The sequence below is a fragment of the Natrix helvetica genome, assembly GCF_964273705.1.
Source record: "Natrix helvetica genome assembly, chromosome: 7".
Lineage (NCBI taxonomy): Eukaryota > Metazoa > Chordata > Lepidosauria > Squamata > Natricidae > Natrix > Natrix helvetica.
The window spans coordinates 7,002,372-7,019,779 of NC_138558.1; the positions used below are offsets into that span (position 1 = coordinate 7,002,372).

General features: G+C 43.6%; 1 protein-coding gene across 1 annotated transcript in view; it reads left to right on the forward strand.

The window, feature by feature from the left end:
- ADAMTS3 (ADAM metallopeptidase with thrombospondin type 1 motif 3) overlaps positions 1–17,408 on the forward strand; it is a gene marked incomplete at its 5' end in the record, with an annotated part of 158,537 nt that overhangs the window by 56,877 nt on the left and 84,252 nt on the right. Inside the window, one exon of the mRNA XM_081960285.1 lies at positions 327–483. Within this exon, the coding sequence (XP_081816411.1) occupies positions 327–483 (157 nt within the window). The remainder of the gene's footprint in view (positions 1–326; positions 484–17,408) is intronic.

Sequence of the window (17,408 nt, forward strand, 5' to 3'; positions counted from 1 at the left end):
CCGAGGTCATGTGGCCGGCATGATTAAATGCCAAAGGTGCACAGAATGCTGTTCCCTTCCCACCAAAGGCGGCTCCTATTTTTCTACTTGCAATTTTTACATGCTTGCGAACTGCTAGGTTGGCAGACACTGGGACAAGTAACGGGAGCTCACTCTGTTATGCGGTGCTAGGGATTCGAACCGCCAAACTGTCAACTTTTCTGATCGACAAGCTCAGCGTCTTAGCCACTGAGCCATAGCAGTGGTTTGTTTCTACAAATCAGTAGGCAGGATTCTTTACTTGTTTAAGCCCTCTTCCTTTTCTTTTTTTTTCCTTTTCTCCCTAGGCTGGCATGATCAAAGTTGGCGAAGACGAATTTTTCATTGAGCCCCTGGAGAAAGGCCAACAAATGGAGGAAGAGAGAGGAAGGCTTCACATGGTGTATAGGAGGTCAGCAATTGCCCAGAGTTCAACCGATATTCTCCCTGATTTCCAAAGTAAAGGTATAGCTTCTGTCTACGAATCCCTCCTTTACCATCTCTTTTGTTCCTTTCTTCCAAGGTTCACTCCCTCCACAGGTAGTCCTCAACTTAGGACCATTCGCTTACTGACCATTCAGAATGACAACAAAATGTGACTTAGGACTGTTTTTTCCCCGCACTCACGGCCGTTGCAGCTTCCTCATGGCCACGGGACTAAAACTCAGACGCTTGGCAACTGACTCATATTTATGACGGTTGCCCGTATCCTGGAGTCGTGTGGTTTATCTTATGCGACCTTCCGACGAGCAAATATCAATGGGGAACCAGATTCACTGAACAATTGTGTTACTAACTGAATCACTGCAGCGATTCACTTAAAAAATGTAATGGGGTCTCCCATAATTCATTGAATGGTTATCTCACTTAGCAACAGAGTTTTGGCCTTAATTGAGGCCGTGAGTTGAGGACTACCAGTGTCAGTTTGTTTTGGTGGACAAAGATGCTTGATTCAATTCAAAGTCTCTCTCTCTCTCTCTCTCTCTCTCTCTCTCTCTCTCTCTCTCTCTCTCTCTCTCTCTCCTTCCCTCCCTCCCTCCCTCTCCCTCCCTCCCTCCCTCCTCCCCTCCCTCCCTCCCTCTCTCTCAGCATGGGCCAGTCCTGCAGGCGGGGAAGGCTTTGATGAGGGCTCTGTGTCAGAGGCAGAGGTAGGGCCAAGGCTGTCTGGCAGTTCTCAGCTGCCTTCGGAGACAGACAGCAGTGAGGCAGACGAACAGCTGGAACCTGTTCTCAGTGTGCGCATGCGCAGAGCTGCCAGAAGAAAAGAACAGCTAAGAAATCAGGGTCGACTTGGGAATAAAGCCACAGGTGAATGTTGAATGGCCCCTCCCATAGGGAATAAAAGAGGAGCGAAAGGGGAATGGACCTTTGGAGGAAACCATTCCTTCATTCATTCGTTTCAGGAGTGTGAAGATCTGTCCGTGAATCTCAGAGACTCTGTGCCCAGTCATTTCTTACATAGCACCTCATTTAGAAATTATTTACATGGAAGCTTTCCAAGATAGATAAGGTCTGTAGTCATAAATATACCTTTGAAAGACTGTTTACCAGGCCTTGGCTGAATGTGAATGAGAGGAATTCACATTTGTTTAATAAAAGGGGTTTTGTCGGGATCTGGAATCTGTCTCATGCTTTTTGGGGAAGCCTAGCTCATAACACCAATTTTACAGGCCTCAATAGAGGAACTGACATTCAAGAATACAGAGGAGAAGGTCCTATTGATCCACCAGAAATAGAGACACCAAAGCCTTTGAGTCATAGAACTGGCAGATAGAGGTGTGTCGGTGACACTGTCTTGTAAATCAAATGTTTACTCAAAAGTAAACCCCTGTTCTGCCACAGCTCTGAGGACCGATTAAGAGGGATGTGGAAAACTTCAGTGTGATTCCATGAAAGAGGCTCCAGAATACATAGGTACAAATATATTCAATCTTCTCAGCTGTCAGTGTGCGTAGTCACGATACAATACAATACAATAGCAGAATTGGGAGGGACCTTGGAGTTCTTGTAGTCCAGCCCCCTGCCTAGGCAGGAAACCCTATACCGTATCAGACAAATGGCTATCCAACATCGCAGCTGCAAATCGGCCTGCAAAGACAGTTTCCAAAGCAGGAAAAAGATGCAGCTGCTTTAATGATACAAAAGGATATGTGTGGTCCCATGCAGTCTGAAACTCTCTTTTTGAAGGATTTGCACAGGCCTGTTAGGATACCATTCAAATTTGCTGGGCAATCCCCGGAAAAGACATAGCTACTTTAAAGGGTTGCAGAGAGATAGGCTTGTGAATCTTGGAAGCGTCCTTTTTTTTTTTTTTTTTGAAGTGAATTCATAGTGCCGCATCTGACGATCAACAGTTGAATGTGGGAAGACTTTGAACTTCAACCTCTGAAGTTTTGTAGCAGAGCAGGGTAGGAGAAATGTAGAAGTTGTCTTCTGGAGTTCTGTTGTGGCTCTTTGCGTGCTTGTATCATTGGATTTCTTTAGCTGTAAGCTGACATTGTGTGACATGTTCTTGTTTTTCTTTGCTTCCTAATCTTACGTCTATTGAATTGCTTTACTGTTACCTTGAGGAAGGTTTCCTCCTCCTTCCTTCCTTCCTTCCTTCCTTCCTTCCTTCCTTCTTCACAAGTGGGTGGATTTCATTATGGTGATGATGGATACATCCTTCCAACTCGGTTATTACTATGTACTAGCTGGATACTCGTGCTTCGCGACAAAACTATCTGATCGGACAATGTAGGAGAAATCTGGTTCAATCCACTGGCTCAGTGGTAGTCGGTGATTGAAACACATAAGGGAATATCGCTTCTGCCGCCTTGAGTCCAGAAGTAGTTCCATAGGTGGAAGGCGTAGACATTTTGGTGAGGTACCAATGTTTGAGTACTGTAAGGAGCCCCAAACCGCTCCTGAGTGAAAGAGTGAAACGTCTGCCAGTTTCAACTGAGATAATGGAATGTGAGGCAACTGGCAGTTGGAACAGAGTTCTTTTCAGGTGGGGAGGGAGAGTAGAATGTCTAACTCCTTAACATCAGAGCATGTTAATTACTGTATAAGAGCTACTAATGATCTGATGGTCATTTCGAAAAATCCTTTCTTAGTGAGCATATATATATATATATATATATATATGTATATGTATATGTATATGTATATGTATATGTATATGTATATGTATATGTATATGTATATGTATATGTATATGTATATGTATATGTATATGTATATGTATATGTATATGTATATGTATATGTATATATATTTATATATATATTCGTAGATTTTCACGGGTGTAGGTATGCTGGTTTTGTTGTATTCGGGTCTTTTCCCGTGGGAAAAGACCCGAATACAACAAAACCAGCATATATGCATATATGCATATATGCATATATGCATATATGCATATACATATACATATACATATACATATACATATACATATACATATACATATACATATACATATACATATACATATACATATACATATACATATACATATATATATATATATATATATATATATGTCTTTGGTTGTTCGGGTTTTCTCCCGCGTAGAATTGGAAGTATCTTCACGACGTTTCGATGAAGTCTCATTCATCATCTTCAGGATGCTGCTTCCGGCTTGGTGCACCAGCCTGAAGATGATGAATGAGACTTCAGCGAAACGTCGTGAAGATACTTCCAATTCTACGCGGGAGAAAACCTGAACAACCAAAGACATACATACAAACACCCGCGAAAACCTCAGAAAACATTATATATATATATATATATATATATATATATATATATATATATATATATATATATATATATATATATATATATATATATATATATATATATATATATATATATATATAGACTACAACTCTCTTGGTGATTGGCCCAAAGTCACCTAAGGCAAAACTAGAACTCACTTTGTCCTGCAGATTGCTTAAGACGGGATTGTGTATTCTATTTGATGATAAGCCCTCTAAGAAAGACGCAGAAGGACGGTTCCTTCAACAACCAAGCGGTGAGAAAGATCATTGAGAAAAACATCTCTCTTCCCAGCCAAAATCAGTCCGAACCTTGTCCCCATTCAACCTGGCAAGGAAGACCCCCAAAAGGAACATGATGGGAAGCAAAACTCTCTACCCAGTGTGGCACGTAAAGGAACAGCAATCCTTTGAGGAAATTTTCTTCAAGAGCCAAACTACTGGGTAGTCCTGTTTCATAAATAAATTAGGGAACGGCTCCAAACAAACCGAGGCGAGCAATTAAGCTGTGTTAGCCGGCCAATTTTTCTCCTCCAAATGCATTTCCCGATGTGTCCAGGAACATCTTTCGGTTCTCCATAAAATCTCTTTCTCGCTATCACACACAAACAGACATCCCAAATATCTGAAAAAAGGTTTAGTCTGGCTAGAGAAACCAAGAAAGTTGTGTCTGGCTGGAATGGGAAGCCAGCCAAGTTCTCCCAAGGATCACCCTAGGTCAGCTCATTCCTGGAAGCCGAAGAAAGTGAAATAAAAGCAACTGGAGCAGTGTTTCTCAAACTTGGCGACTTTAAGTCCTGTGGACTTCAACTCCCAGAATTCCCCAGCCAGCTATGCTGGCTGGGGGATTCTGGGAGTTGAAGTCCACAGGACTTAAAGTCGCCAAGTTTGAGAAACACTGAACTGGAGGATAGCAGAGTTCAAATATCTCAGGGACTGCCATAAAGAAGAGGGAGTCAAGCAGAGGAGGTTGCGGCCGGTTTGGCTTGGTTTTGCCGATCCGGTAGTGGTGATGGCAGGAGGCTCTGCCTACCCGCCCTGACGCTTTTGCAAAAGCGTTGTGTGATGAGTGCAGGAGCGAACTGATAGTAAACGGTTAGCAACCCACTACTGCAGTCAAGCTATTCTCCAAAGCATCTGAAGGCAGGACAAGAAGCAATGGATGGGAACTAAATAAGGAGAGAAGCAACTTAGAACTAAGGAGAAATTCTGGAGAACCAGCAGTGGGAATTTTGAGTAGTTCGGAGAACCCGCAAATACCACCTCTGGCTGGCCCCAGAGTGGAGAGGTAATGGGGATTTTGCAGTATCCTTCCCCTGCCACGCCCACCAAGCCACGGCCACACAACCGGTAGTAAAAAAAAATTAACCACTGGTTTGTGCATTAGTCGTGTAGAGGTACAACTTGTCCAAGTCATTGACGAAGATGTCGAAGAGCGCTGGGCCCAAAACAGAGCCTTGGGGTACTCCATTGCATGCTTCCCTCCATGTAGATGCAGTTCCATTGAGGACTACATGTTGAGTGCGGTTGGTGAGCCAGTTACGAATCCATCTGGTGCAAGGGTGGGTTCCTGAACCGGTTAGTACCGGTTTGCTGTATGCACGCTTTGCCGGACGCGCATTGCTTGCGCATGCGCATTTGACTAAAACATTGTTCTGCAGAACCATGCCAGCAACAGCCGAAGACACCAAAGAACCGATTCAGGGACGCCTCAGGCCTGAATCGCTGCCGGTTCTGCAATCCAGGTCTGAATTCCACTACCGTTTCGGCCAAACTGAGTCCAACCTGCAAGCAACCCACCTCTGATCTGGTGGTGATGCTGTCTAAACCATTAGAGGCACATTATTAAAGTCACCCAATACAATACAATACAATAGTAGAGTTGGAAGGGACCTTGGAGGTCTTCTAGTCCAACCCCCTGCCTAGGCAGGAAACCCTATACCGTTTCAGACAAATGGCTATCCAACATCTTCTTAAAGACTTCCAGTGTTGGGGCATTCACAGCTTCTGGAGGCAACTTCTGTTCCACTGATTAATTGTTCTCACTGTCAGTGATTGCTCCACTGTCAATTGTTCTCACCCAAAGGAAGCATTCAATCAGAAGTAAACAGCTCAGGAGTTTTATTATTTTTCAATTACAAAAATAAACACTGCATCTTTTCTTATGCAGTGTGCCTGGGTACAAACACCTTTGTGCATCAATCGGTCCTCTTTTGCCACAACTTTCACGTTCATATTAACATTATTTCCCTAAGTTTAGAATTGTAATATATTGAGCGTTTAAACATTATGGAACTCTCCATTTTTCTTCTTACTATCTTCTAGTAATAATATATCAACATTAAACAGCATTATTCTTATCATACACATACTAACTGTTTTATATCTTTATCTAAGTTTATTATCTACTTATTTTTTTAGTTTTCTCCTTTTTCAAACTCTTTTTTCCCCTCCAACCATTGATTAAACACTTCCCAAATCATCTAATATTCAGCTTGCTCTTTCTCTTTAATTGCTAATGTTAGTCTATTCATTTCTGCACATTCTAATATTTTCCTGATCACCTTCTCATCAATAGGGATCCCTACACTTTTCCAATGTTGTGCAAATACAATTCGGGCTGCAGTTAATACATGAATGATTACATCTACATTCTCTTTATTATAAATTTCAAGTAGAATTCCCAGCAGAAATGTTTCTGGTTTCAGCTCAGTACGTTGCTGACTGCCCAGGATTTTGGAAGTGGCTCATTGTTGCCTCTTGACTTGATGTATTATAAAACTCAAAAGATGCACAGAAGCTGGGCTATAAGTAGAAGAAGACATGCAAAGCTCAGCCGAAATGATTCGTATTATTTTTAAACCAAATTCTTGGACAAGATTCCATTCTGTGGAGGCTCGAGGGAGAGAAAGCCTTAACTTTACTTTCTGTTGGCAACTGCAAATCAGTGTCGGCTGTATGCAAATATTTGCATCTGGAAAAATTACAGGGAAAACCCACAAAACGCTACCCAGATTGTGGAAAGCAGGGCTGTTCTTCCTGGCACCAGATTAGTTCTTGCCCATAAATCTCGGCCGGTTGGAAAAAGAAACAAAAAAAGAAAAATGCCCATAATATCCTAGAATTTGGGGGAACATCGGGGATGACTTGCGTTGTGCCTGCTGCACGGATTTGCTTTCCCGATGATCATGCAGAGCTAAGTTTTCTATTTCGTACGGTTTGGAGTTTTGCAATGCAGCTCAAAAAAAAAAAAAGGAATGGAGAGAAAGGTTAAGATTGCAAATGTTTTCGGGCACAATTAATTTTGAAATACACGAGAGGAATGTGGGCTCCGGAGTGCTTAGGCAGTTCATCCTTGAATTATGACCCCAAGGAGTTGTTGTTACGATGTGGTAAGACAGGAGGCTAATACATTCCAAATACAAACAAATAAAATAAAAAATAAGGTCCAGAACTTCCATTGCTAAGGAAGGTAGTAAATTAGTAGGTGAATCGCTCCTGATATTATCCCACTTTTTTTTTTCCCGCCACAAAAGTTACGTGAATCACTGCAGCCATTAAGTGAATCATCACCATTAAGCAAATCTTGTTATTATTATATATAAGTAAACAATATACTATTATTATTTCTTTTATTCCTTAAACATGAAACTCAGTCCACTGAACATTTAAATATGTGTCACTATTATTATTATTATTTCTTTCATTCATTAAACATGAAACTCAGTCCACTGAACATTTAAATATGTGTCACTATTATTATTATTATTTCTTTTATTCATTAAACATGAAACTCAGTCCACTGAACATTTAAATATGTGTCACTATTATTATTATTATTTCTTTTATTCATTAAACATGAAACTCAGTCAACTGAACATTTAAATATGTGTCGCAAATACCATTGACTGGTGCCAATGGTTGATACGGGTTGCTGTTAGTGTCCTAGGTATCAACCAAGTATCTTCTTAAAATATAAGATGTTCTGAGCAGCGCAGTTTTTTCTTAATGTGTTTTGTAAAATTCTTGGACATAGTGCCAAGTGCCCCAATGACAATGGGTATCACTGTTACATGTTTCATCCATAACTGTGAGGTTTCGATGGCCAGGTTGCGATATTTCATGTTTTTTTTTCCAGTTCTTTGTCTGTATTCGAAAGTCCCATAAGATCCTCACTGTCTCACTTTCGTAAACTTTTTCAACTTTATGTTCCCATGAGTTTTCGGATACAGGTGGGGCGTAATTTTTACGTAATGATCAGTGGATTAATTTAGCAACTCGATTATGTCTAGCTTTGTAATCCGTTTGCACGATTTTGCTGCGCTCACATGTTAAGCGTGAAACAGTTTCAACTTTGTCATTGCAAAGTCAGCAGTTTGGATGATCAGTGGATTCTTGTATCTTTGCTTTCATGGCATTAGTTTGTAGTGCTTGATCTTGAGCAGCAGATATTATCAAGTATTATTATTATTAGCATTATTATTATTATTAGCATTATTATTATTAATATTGGACTGTGGAAGTAAAATGATCCAGACAATGCACTGTTCATTAAGCACAGAGATGGTATTCAGCAGGTTCTGACCAGTTCTGGAGAACCGATAGCAGAAATTTTGAGTAGTTTGGAGAACCGGTAAATACCAACCTCTGACTGGCCATGCCCCCATCTATTCTCTGCCTCCCGAGTCCCAGCTGATTGGGAGGGAATGGGGATTTTGCAGTAACCTTCCCCTGCCACGTCCACCAAGCCACACCCACCAAGTCACGTCACATTGGGGTGGGTTCCTGCCAGTTCTAACCTCTTCTATAGAAGAGGTTCCACAAATCTACAGTGCCATTTAGAACCGGTTCCAGCTCCCTCCCCACATCCGTCCGGACATCATCAAGATGAAGAGCGAGGAATTCTGGGAGTCGAAGTCCACAAGTCTTAAAGCTGTCAAGTTTGAACACTCCTGGTTTTTTTTTCTAAAGGCTTAGGGGTGCAAGGGTCTTGTAACTTGACAGCTTTAAGACTTGCGTGCTTCAAATGCCAGAGTTTCTGAGCCAACATTTTGGTTGGTAAGCAAGAGCGTTGTTAAGTGAGTTTCACCACATTTTACAAGTTGGCCACGCCCACCCAGTCACATGGCTGGCAAGCCACTCCCACCCAGTCACATGGCCAGCAAGCCACTCCCACCCGGTCACATGGCCGGCAAGTCACTCCCACAAAGCAGGCCACACCCACAGAAGAGGTTCTAAAAATTTTTGAAACCCCCCACTGCATCACACCCACCAATCCGTGCCACGCCTACCAATCCGTGCCATGCCCACCAAGCTGTGCCATGCCCACCAAGCTGTGCCACGCCCACCAAGCTGTGCCACGCCCACCAAGCTGTGCCACACCCACCAAGCTGGGCCACACCCACCAAGCCACAGGTGGCCACAGAACTGGTAGTAATTTTTTTAAAATCCCACCACTGATTTTGCACCTACTTTGATTAAAATAAAAATAATTATAATAAAAATTTTAAAAAGCAAATCTCATCAGAAGGTTGCAAAAGGTGATCACTCGAAGTGGGTCATGTTCCATTTTATGACCTTTCTTGACACAGTTGTGAAGTGAATCTCGGCAGTTGTTAAGCGAGCAACACGGTTGTTAAGTGAATCGGGCTTCCCCCGTTGACTTGGCTTGTCAGAAGGTCGCAAAAGGGGGGGGGGGTCTTATGATTCCGGGTCCATCGCAACCGTCATAAAGACGAGTCAGTTGCCAAACATTCAAATGTTGAACATGGTATCATGGAAATGTTGCAACAGTCGTCACTTTTTTTCAGTGCCGTTGTAACTTTGAACGGTCTACCTGTAGTCAATTATGAAGTCTGGGAGTTTTTAAGAAGATGTTGGATAACTATTTGTCTGAAGTGATGTAGAGTTTCCTGCCTAAGCAGGGGGTTGGACTAGAAGACCTCCAAGGTCCCTTCCAACTCTATTCTATTCTGTTCTGTTTTATTCTCTATCCCATTTCTCTGTTCTGTTCTATTCTATTGTATTCTTCTCTTCTTTTCTCTTCTCCTATCCTATCCTATACTCTCCTCTCCTTTTCTCCTCTCCTCTCCTCTCCCCTCCCCTCCCCTCTCCTCCCCTCCTCTCTCCTCTCCTCCTCTTCTCTTCTCTTCTCTTCTCTTCTCTTCTCTTCTCTTCTCTTCTCTTCTCTTCTCTTCTCTTCTCTTCTCTAGGTCTCCTTCAGCCGACCAATCCAGCTTTGAATAGTCCTCTATTCTTCTTCTACAGATATGTTTATTAGAGAGGACTCGTCAGCTCTTTACTCGCCCCGTCATAGTTCCCACACGTCTTCGTCCATGGGAACGAAGTCCTTGCGTACTACACAACCTGTTAGTCATCTGTCTCGGGAAACTGGCCTTCAGGAAAGCGAACTCACCCCTTCCCCGCTCCGTTTCCCTCTTTTCATTAGCCGGTTTACAGAAAAACCCAGAGGGAAATTATCTTATTTCCCTTGAGAGCAGCAGTAAAGTGAAAGCGTCGGGAATCTACCGGGAAATGACTCGTGGGAGAACGCGTCTTGTCCCCGTGGGAATGTTTCCCACTGCCGTGTTTACTCTGGGGGGAAAAAATTGGTTGGAAGGGATGTACGTAAATCGCCTTGAAGGACATCACAGTGTGATCCAGCTTGAGAAGATGAGCTGGCTTCCTTATCCAGGAGCTTCGGATTGCACAATGCTTCTTCAAATATCTTAAGCATGTGTGTCCACGGGCCCTGTTGGAAGGGGACGTCCTCTTAGAATGAATCATGTCCAAACATGACTTCGGTTACAAAAACCAAGCCGGAGGGAGGGATGGTGAGGTCATCTTGTGTTGCTGTCTTTGCCGTTGGAGGCGCCAAGATAAATTGAGCCAGAAAAAGTGGAAACCCTCCCCCCCCTCATTCTTTTTCTTCTTCTCCGATATTGTGAGAATAAAAGAATGATTTGCGGGCTGGAGGCTAAAACATACGAAGAAGAGTTGCAGGAATTGGATAGGCCTAATCCCGTGATGGCAAAGCTATGGCACCCATGCCACTCTGCGGGCACATGAGCTATCCAACATCTTCTTAAAGACTTCCAGTATTGGAGCATTCACAACTTCTGGAGGCAATTTCTGTTCCACTGATTAATTGTTCTCACTGTCAGGAAATTTCTCCTCAGTTCTAAGTTGCTTCTCTCCTTGATTAGTTTCCACCCATTGCTTCTTGTTCTGCCCTCAGGTGCCCTGGAGGATAGCTTGACTCCCTCTTCTTTGGGGCAGCACCTGAGGTATTGGAACGCTGTTATCATGTCTCCTCTAGTCCTTCTTTCTCTTAAGCTAAACATACCCAGTTCCTGCAACCGTTCTTCATATGTTTTAGTCTCCAGTCCCCTAATCCTCTTTGTTGTTCTTCTCTGCACTCTTTCTAGAGTCTCCACATCTTTTCTATATCATGGCGACCAAAACTGAATGCAGTATTCCAAGTGTGGCCTTACCAAGGTCTTCTAGTCCAACCCCCTGCCTAGGCAGGAAACCCTATACCCGTGATGGCGAACCTATGGCACGCGTGCCACAAGTGGCACGCGGAGCCATTTGTCAGGGCACGCGAGGCGCTGCCCTGTCAGCTGGCCAGCGCGCATGTGCGCGCTGGCCAGCTGAGTTCACCTTTTTAAAAGCTATTTTTCGCCTTCCCCAGGCTCCAGAGGCTTTATAGGAGCCTGGGGAGGGCGAAAAGAGCCTCCCCCCCCCCCCGGGAGGCTTCAGGGACCGTCCCTGAAGCCTTCGGAATGCTTAAAACCACTCTCCGAGCAAACCGGAAGTGAGGGCAAAAAAACCATGTAAAAGGGGGGGGTCACGCGTTGTGCACGCATGCGCACTGGGGGGGGGTCACGCGTTGCATTATGGGTGCAGCACGCCCGCACTCGACCCCCCTGCGCTCCCCCCACTTGTGGCACGCGAGCCAAAAAAGGTTCGCCATCACTGCCCTATACCTTTTCAGAGAAATGGCTATCCAACATCTTCTTAAAGACTTCCAGTGTTGGGGCATTCACAACTTCTGGAGGCAACTTCTGTTCCACTGATTAATTGTTCTCACTGTCAGGAAATTTCTCCTCAGTTCTAAGTTGCTTCTCTCCTTGATTAGTTTCCACCCATTGCTTCTTGTTCTACCCTCAGGTGCCTTGGAGAATAGTTTGACTCCCTCTTCTTTGGGGCAACCTCTGAGATATTGGAAGACTGCTATCATTTCTCCCCTAGTCCTTCTTTTCATTAAACTAAACAATGGATGGAAACTAACCAAGGAGAGAAGCAACCTAGAATTAAGGAGAAATGTCGTAACGGTGAGAGCCATCAACCAGTGGAAGAGCTGCCATCAGAGATGGTGGGTGCTCCATCACTGGAGGCTTTTTAAGACGAGACCGGCACAGGGACTTGCCTGGAATGATATAAGACACTGATGGCGAACCTTTTTGTTGTCGCATCTGCTCCCATAATGCAAGATGTGTGTAACACCTCCCCATGCCCCGCCCCCTGCACATGTGTGCATGACACTCCCCCCGCTTCCCACACATGTATGCATGACCCCCGGGCCCTGTTTTGGGCCTAGTAGGCCTACCCAAAGCCTCCTAGGAGCAAAAACGGGGGGAGGGGTGCACCGCACTCCCCCTGCCCCATTTTGGGCCTAGTAGGCCTCCCAGAAGCCTCCTGATACCAAAAACGGGTGCACCACACCCCCTCATGCTCGTCCTCGGCTCCGGCGCATGAGTACGCATCTCCCGCAGGTGCCACGCCTCTGCGCATGCACAGCAGAGACCCGGAAATCAGCTGACCAGCGGGAGGTGCGCACGCATGCACAACGGAGCTGAGCTGGGACAACAGCTCGTGCACCTGCAGAGTGCATGCGCGCCCTAGGTTCGCCATCACGGATGTAAAGTCTCCTGTCCGAGCAGGGGGGTTGGACTAGATGACCTCCAAGGTCCCTTCCAACTATATTTATTCTATCTTCTACGATATCGGCAACACTCCCAGTTGCCAAGACCTCTGAATGTTGACCACGTGACCGCAACGAAGATAAATCTGAAAAATGGTCGTCGGTCACTTTTTTCAACTTTGAACGGTCACTAAGAGGACCGCTGTAAGTCGAGGACTCTCTGTAAGGCACCGTGCTCTCCCCGGGGCAACTCTGGAAGAAATAACTTGATATTATCGCCGGTACAAAATTGCAGTTTGCTATCTGCACGGTAGGAGGCCTACGTTAAAATTCATAGTTGTTTGGTTTAATTTCAGGCTAATCGTTAAAGCCGCCCTAAATGAGGGATCAAAATGTTGGGGTTTCGGTTTTTTTTAAAGAAAAAAAAACATGTGTTTTTCTATGTTTTGGGACCTCTCTTTGAACGTTTCAGCCTGGAGGAGAAAACAGCAGATAAGCATAAATTAATGATTGTTGAGCTGCAAGAGGGCAGGTTTCTCACACACACACCCCTTAGAAAAAGGAACAATTATCCTGATGAAGAATGGCTTCGCTTTTTAAAACACAACCTTTAATTATTCCTTTGGGAAAATTGTGAATTATGCTGTGAATTATTGCTAAAACATAATGTGTTATTTCCTGGCAGATTTTAACTTCTTTCCTACCCTGGAGCACATCGAGATCCTGGCCTGTCATTTGACTTTCTGTCAAGTAGGTCACACGCTGGATCAATCTTGTGTCGCCAAGATTATAGATGAGGTGCAAGTGCTTAGCCCAGGTTCACACAGAAATTAAGAGTGGAGTGGAATGGAATGGAATGGAATGGAATAGAATAGAATAGAATAGAATAGAATAGAATAGAATAGAATAGAATAGAATAGAATAGAATAGAATATATGGAATGGAATGGAATAGAATAGAAAATATGGAATGCAATGGAATAGAATAGAATAGAAAATATGGAATGCAATGGAATAGAATAGAATAGAATAGAATAGAATAGAATAGAATAGAATATATGGAATGGAATAGAATGGAATGGAATGGAATGGAATGGAATAGAATAGAATAGAATAGAATAGAATAGAAAATATGGAATGCAATGCAATGCAATGGAATGGAATGGAATAGAATATAAAATAAGGAATGGAATGGAATGGAATGGAATAGAATAGAATAGAAAATATGGAATGCAATGGAATAGAATAGAAAATATGGAATGGAATGGAATAGAATAGAATAGAATAGAATAGAATAGAATAGAAAATATGGAATGCAATGCAATGGAATGCAATGCAATGGAATGGAATAGAATAGAATATAAAATAAGGAATAGAATGGAATGGAATAGAATAGAGTAGAATAGAATAGAAAATATGGAATGCAATGGAATGGAATAGAATAGAAAATATGGAATAGAATAGAATAGAATAGAATAGAATAGAATAGAAAATATGGAATGCAATGCAATGGAATGGAATAGAATAGAAAATATGGAATAGAATAGAATAGAATGGAATAGAGGTAGGGGTAGGGGTATAATAGAATAGAATAGAGGTAGGGGTAGGGGTAGGGGTAGGGGTAGAATGGAATAGAATAGAATAGAATAGAATAGAATAGAATAGAATAGAATAGAATAGAATAGAATAGAATAGATGTATGGGTAGGGGTAGGCAGGGGTATAATAGAATAGAATTCTTTATTGGTCACACAAGGAATTTGTCTTTGGTGCATAAGCTCTCAGTGTACATAAAAAGACAAGATACATTTGTCAAGAATCATAAGGTACAGCACTTAATGATAGTCATAGGGTGCAAATAAGCAATCAAATCATACTAGGAAACAATCAATATAAATCGTAAGGATATAAGCAAGAAAGTTACAGTCCTGCAGTCATAAATGGGAGGAGATGGGTGATAGGAACCATGAGAAGACTAATAGTAATAGTAATGCAATAGTAATTTGAGAGGGTTGAGGGAATTTTTTGTTAAGCAGAGTGATGGCATTTGGGGAAAAAACTGTCCTTGTGTCTAGTTGTTCTGGTGTGCAGTGCCCTATAGCATCATTTTGAGGGTAGGAGTTGGAACAATTTACGTCCAGGATGTGAGGGGTCTGAGATATTTTCACAGCCCTCTTTTTGACTCGTGCAGTGTGTAAAGGTCCTCAGTGGAAGGCAGGTTGGTAGCCATTGCTTTTTCTGCAATTCTAATTATCCCCTTCACTTCCAAAGGTGCTTTTTCAAGAGGCAACTGGGCTTTCTCTGTTTTTTCCTTGAAGACGTATCTCTTCTCATCTAAGAAGCTTCTTCAGTTCTGGCTGAATGGGGCAGAATGGAATGGATTCATATTTATATTCCTGGCAGTCATCTGGTCCTTAGCATTCTCTCCCAGAGTTATGGAGTCCCTCTGAGCACAGATAAACCTCTCTGCTTGGGGCCACTTGGGGGGTTTATGTGTGCAAAAAAACACCAGCCCCTATTTAATCCTTATTAGCACTTCTTCTACTGTGCCACAAAATTTAATTCAGAGCTAACTATGCAACGAATTAGTAACAGAATAACAAAATTGGAAGGGACTTTGAAGGTCTTCTAGTCCAACTCCCTTTTCAGGCAGGGAACCCCATCCCGGTGATGGCGAACCTTTGCAGCTCCCAGTGCCCAAACTGGAATACTCACACATGTGTGTGCATGTGTGTGCAACAGAGAGCCGGAAACCCAGACCAGCTGGTTGGCGCGCAATTGCCTGGGTTTGGGCTGGGTTTGGCCATTTTTTGGGCCGTTCTCAGGCCATTTTCAGCCCAGACAGCCCCAGAACAGCCTGAAAATGACCCAGAAAACAGCCTGGAAATGGCCTGAAAAATGGCCAAAAAGACAGCCTGAAAATGGCCTGAAAACAGCCTGAAAAATGGCCTGAATACAGCCTGTAAAATGGCCTGAAAACAGCCTGTAAAATGGCCTGAAAACAGCCTGAAAAATGGCCTGAAAACAGCCTGATAAATGGCCTGAAAACAGCCTGAAAATGACCCAGAAAACAGCCTGGAAATGGCCTGAAAAATGGCACAAAAGACAGCCTGAAAATGGCCTGAAAACAGCTTGTAAAATGGCCTGAAAACAGCCTGAAAAATGGCCTGAAAACAGCCTGAAAATGACCCAGAAAACAGCCTGGAAATGGCCTGAAAAATGGCCCAAAAAACAGCTTGTAAAATGGCCTGAAAACAGTGTGTAAAATGGCCTGAAAGCAGCCTGATAAATGGCCTGAAAACAGCCTGAAAACTGGGCTGAAAACAGCGTGTAAAATGGCCTGAAAACAGCCTGAAAAATGGCCTGAAAATGGCCCAAAGGACATGAAAATGAAAGAACATGAAAATGGCTTGAAAACAGCCCAACGACAGCCTGAAAATGGCCCAAAAGACAGCTGAAAATGGCTTGACAACAGCCCAAAAAACAGCCTGAAAATGGCCCAAAAGACAGCTGAAAATGGCTTGACAACAGCCCAAAAAACAGCCTGAAAATGGCCCAAAAGACATTGAAAAAACAGCCCAAAAGACAGCCTGAAAATGGCTTGAAAACAGCTTGAAAAATGGCCTGAAAATGGCCCAAAAGACAGCCCAAAAAAAGCCAGGGAAACGGAAAAGGGTCTGGTTTTGGGCCATTTCCGGGCCATTTTCCAGTGCCCATGAAGACCAGCTGGGTGACACAAATGTGGACGCCGGAAACCAGAAGAGCAGCTGGCGATGGCATGCGTGCCATAAGTTCACCATTATGGCCCTAATACTATTGCAGATGAACAGCCATCCCATCTCTTCTTCAAATCCTCCCATGTTGGAGCCTTCCCAACTTCTGGAGGCAAGCTGTTCCGCTGATTAATTGTTCTCACTGTCAGGAAATTTCTCCTCAGTTCTGGGTTGCTTCTTCCTTCTTTGTTGAAGAAGAGATCTAGGGATCCAGCAACTTCTCCAGCACCACAATTCTTCGGCGCTCTGCCTTTCTTGTGGCCCAACTCTCACAGCCATACATGGCTATCTCTGCCAATTACGCTTCATGAATTATCTACTTTCCAAGGGGATAAGTTTTGGGCTGCGTTCCATTCCCACCCATCCCCCCCTCCCTCAAAGACAACCGGTCTTGAACAAATATTTGCCAGATACAGGTCAAACTGAAGCAACTCTTGTCATGCAACGTAATGAATCATGGGTCTTTTCTTTCTTTTTTCTTTACCTCAGAGACTTTCCTCCCCTTTTTCGGTCTGGTGGGCCAGATCGAGCGTCAACCATTCCCGAGTGAACTGATTCATGTAAAGTCCATCCTGATATCTTAGGGACTCTGTTTCCAGGTCCATGTATGTGTCTGTATATATGTATGCAGGTCCACCAGAATGCCTTTTCTTTCTTCCTTTTGTGTCAGAATGCAGAGTAGCAGAGTAGGAAGGGACCGTGGAGGTCTTCTAGTCCACCCCCCTGCTCAAGCAGGAGACCCTATACCAGCGATGGCGAACCTTTTTTGGCTCGCATGCCACAAGTGGGGGGAGCGCAGGGGGGGCGTGTGCAGGCGTGCCGCACCCATAATGCAACGCGCGATCCCCCAGTGCGCATGCGCGCAAAACGCCCCCTCCATTTTTACATGCTTTTTTCGCCCTCCCCAGGCTCCAGAGGCTTTATAGGAGCCT